The sequence below is a fragment of the Lepisosteus oculatus genome, chromosome 13, assembly GCF_040954835.1.
Source record: "Lepisosteus oculatus isolate fLepOcu1 chromosome 13, fLepOcu1.hap2, whole genome shotgun sequence".
In the NCBI taxonomy this organism is placed as follows: domain Eukaryota; kingdom Metazoa; phylum Chordata; class Actinopteri; order Semionotiformes; family Lepisosteidae; genus Lepisosteus; species Lepisosteus oculatus.
In genome coordinates, this window is record NC_090708.1 from 27,843,563 (window position 1) to 27,847,591 (window position 4,029).

The 4,029-nt window shown below is 39.1% G+C and overlaps 1 protein-coding gene across 1 annotated transcript; it reads right to left on the reverse strand.

The window, feature by feature from the left end:
- Nucleotides 1-2,064: 2,064 nt before the first annotated feature.
- Nucleotides 2,065-2,994, reverse strand: LOC102694585 (olfactory receptor 1f45-like). The gene is made up of 2 exons (XM_069197755.1): nt 2,577-2,994; nt 2,065-2,258 (listed from the first exon to the last, which is right to left on the reverse strand). The coding sequence occupies exons 1-2, from the start codon at nt 2,992-2,994 to the stop codon at nt 2,065-2,067; spliced, it is 612 nt and encodes a 203-aa protein (XP_069053856.1).
- Nucleotides 2,995-4,029: the final 1,035 nt, after the last annotated feature.

Here is a 4,029-nt window from a genome sequence, read left to right on the forward strand (position 1 = left end):
ATTTGTGTAGAATGTGCCACCCTTCATTCCATTGTCCTGCATTGAAACAATAGTCCTAACTACTACCAGAGCCTGCTACAGTACCATTTTTCATCCTACTGTTGTCTTCTGCTATACTTTTCACTCAACAAACACTTCATGTCATCATGGACCTAGAACAATCAGACTGAGAGTGTTTATGAGTTAAATTTATGAATGTTTTTCAGGGATCCATCTCTCCCTCAAATTCACCTTTACTTTACAGTATGTTCCCCATAGCATTTCTGTTCAGTCGTGATTTTTTTTTTACTTTAGCATCACCATTTTTGGAATCAGGATTTTTTTTTGTCATACCTACTTGATTAGGAATCATCAAGTGGTGTGTTATTTTGTCATTTTTAATCTCGGCTTGCAGCTACACTCTAGAACTGCACACAGCAGAGAATGTAGAAGTGTAGGCAAGTCCTCTAACCTGATCACCTTTTAGCACTTTGTCTTTTAAAACACTATAGGCATCACAATTCCATTCAGAACTTTTAATGCTGATTCAAGGAGAAGTGTTTTTCTTCTTAATAGGAACATGCCTACACCAGTCACCATGTCACTGAGAGCCAAGGATGCTCTTGTCAATCACAATCTGCCCACTAGAAGAATCCTGTTCATGGGTGACTTGTGTTGGTGCTCGGGTTCTAACCCCCCCTTGACTCCTGGATCATAGAGTTCAACATAATCTACAATTAACTAACCCCTTTACTGATAAATGTCTAAAAGTTCTCTTTTTGAACTATGTTATTCCCCCCTTACTTGCATGCAATATTTCTGTTCTGACACTGTACCTGCACATCATCTGGCTCCCAGCCTTATCAGGCTACCTGTTTACCTGCAGATCTTTAATATGCACTGTAGGGCCTCAAGTGTGCCTCCATATCTCCATCCTCTAATCACTTTTCCTTTGATTTTGCCATCCTGCCCTTTTCTATCAGTGGAACTCTAAATGTGTGGCTACAGGTCAGTGTAGCCCTTGCATTGACCTATTTGGTCTTGTTTCCCAACTAACCCACCTCTCTTCCCTATCAGTCCGAATTTTTCCCTACAAATCTCTAGCCTCTGCCCTGTATGTATCCTCTGCAGAAGCGGGCTGTGGTGCCCCACATGCAGCTTGTCCAGCCTCATAACTGATTTAACATTATCAATATATTTATGGTAAAACAAATAAGTGAAGTTGTCCTTCTATTAATTATTAATCCAAAAATGATCTGCAGTGCCATTTCATATCTCATTGAAATTAGAATGTGTGTTGTATTGTACAAGTGTAAATACACATTACAATACCTGTTAAATGTCGTTTTTGCACATACCAGTTTAGGAGAAATTTGTAGCAATCACAGTCTAGAATCGCAGAATCGGAAAGATCTCAACAATTATGCAAAAGTACACAACATGAACGGCAAATGCCTATAATCACAGAAATACCCCTAATTAGGTTGTATTAAATGTTGAATATTTTAGACATTTGTGCACTGTTTCTAGGTTGTCTTAAAACTACATATATTGCTTATGTTTTTTTAGATTATATATACTTCACTTATATATACAGTATATACACTTCACCTCACAGGGTACAGTATCAAAGAAAGAATCTAAAACAGATACCAGACAAAGTTTCAGATTTTGCAGAAATTCCTGGTGATCTTCTACTGTCCGATCCTGACTATTGCTGTTGCAGATTGGTTTTCCAATTAAGCACTCAGTTTTCAGCAATAAATGTATTTAATACAGATTAGATCTTTACCTTTGCCTTCAAGTCTTCAATAATCCTGGGGTATTATTGACAAACTGTCCCTTTGAAACATACATGTACTGTATGTAATTAATCATGTTACAGGTCATTTGAATGTAGTGAAATGTAGCTATAGTGAGTGCCAAAAACAAATTTTAAATAAAGTAAAATGTCTTCTCGTTCCACATTAAAAAGACCTTTATTACAGTTGCTTAATGTAAACTGAAATTATTGTTCTTCTGGAATTTCTTGCAAGATTTAACAATAATTTAGCTTGAACATTGACATTTCTGAAACTATGTCTTCTAAGACTTGAGCCTAAAAAAGCTTTGAAGTGCCAGCTTGATTTTTTCATTCCTTAGACAGTATATAATAGGGTTGAACAAAGGCGTGAGGAAATAGTACACTGCACCAATGAAGATGCGTCCATCAGAAGGAATACTCTCCACTCTCAACCCAATATACACCACAGAATTGGACACATAATATAGAAAGACCACTGTCATATGTGAAGAGCACATTGAAAAGGCCTTCTTACGGCTTTCCACAGTTTTCAGTCTCATTATTGAGGCTATGATTCTGCAGTATGTCCATAAGACATAGAGAAAAGGGACATAAATTGCGATCATGGCCATTATTAGAGTAAAATTGACTTGAACAGTAACATCACCAGAAGCTAATAACATTACAGTGGGGTAGTCACAGACAATGTGAAGGATAAGGTTTGAACCACAGAATGGCAAAGTGCTGGCCGGTGCTACAGACAAAATAGGAACAAAGAAGCCCAGTACCCAAACTGTGGATGTCATTGTAATACAAACCTTTGTGTTGATGATGGTGTTGTAATTCAGTGGTTTCACTACAGCAATATATCTGTCATAAGCCATGGCAGCAACAAGGAATCCCTCAACAGCTGTAAATGAGATGAGAAAATACATCTGTACAAAGCAACCTGAGAAGGAGATGGATTTATGACCTAAAAGCCCTGCTAGCATCTTCGGTATGATGGTACTAGTCAGCAGTATATCTAAGACAGCCAGGTTCCACAGGAAGAAGTACATGGGCATGTGCAGCCGGTGGTCCAGGGATATTAACACCACGATGAGCAGATTACCAAGGAATGTGGCCAAGAAGAGGATTAGGAAGAAGATGAAGAGTGCAGTGCCCTGTTCCTGTAGGATTGGTAGTCCAGCAATGATGAACTCAGAGTGCAGAGTGCTGTTAGTTCTACTCATGGCTCAGAAGTCATGGGTACCTTGGACGAAATGGACACACAGCAAGTTATAATTTATTTAGAAAGTTAACTCATAAAGAATCATAAAATATAGCAATCAATTATGATGCTGACAAGAAACAACAACCAAAACCAGCAAGAGCTTTGCTGGTCCATTTATAAATCATCACTAGATGTCATGAGTACAATATGCTACAAAGAACAACCAGTATTCAGCCCAGAAGCACTAAACATTGTACTAGTCCTATTTAAAGTCACTGCAAAACATGACTGCAAATCTTATTACATATATCAGCTAAATTTCCAGTATTCTACTGAAAGTGTCTCTACATTGTTAACATCATGACTCAGTGGCATTGGGTTTAATGGAACTGTTTCGCAAAGCAGGTTTAAATAATTCAGGATTTACTCAAATCAAAAGTTTTGATTTTGGTTTCAGTATGCCAAAATTGCATCTTTCCAATAAAAATGATCAACCAACCGTAAAAGGTTTTGGAGATCTCTAAACTTTCATTTTCTCCATAAAGCTCTGTCAATTAGAAGCCTGAAGAAAATTTACATCAATTTTTTTTCAGGGGACTGTTTGGTCTGTATGTCGAGTTATAAACTCCAAAGTCAGTTTAGGTTTAACTTAACCTGCCCCTGATTACTCTCTGGTTACTCTCTGGCAACCTCCGCTCTAGACTCTTAGAACAAAGGAAAGTTCTGGCACGGGCACACTGGCCGTTCCGTGGTTGTCCGGGTTGAGTCTCAGGATGGTCAGGAGGTGCGCTGCGAGAATGTCCTGCCCTTGGGAGCCTTCCTGCTCTTGGGCCGTCCTGCCCTGGAATCGTCCCGCACCCCTGGAATTCTCCTTAGAATTCTCCTACTGGAAAAGTCCACAAAATAGTTCTCTCAGGCCCTCTGTGTTGCCTGTTTTTACCTGGAGAAACTTCAGCTCGTTCATTGGCTGAAAGATCCATGGGCATCAGAGTCCCACGTGGGTTACTCGGCCCTACCAGTCCCTGATTGGTTGATCAAGGTGAGATAGGAGTCA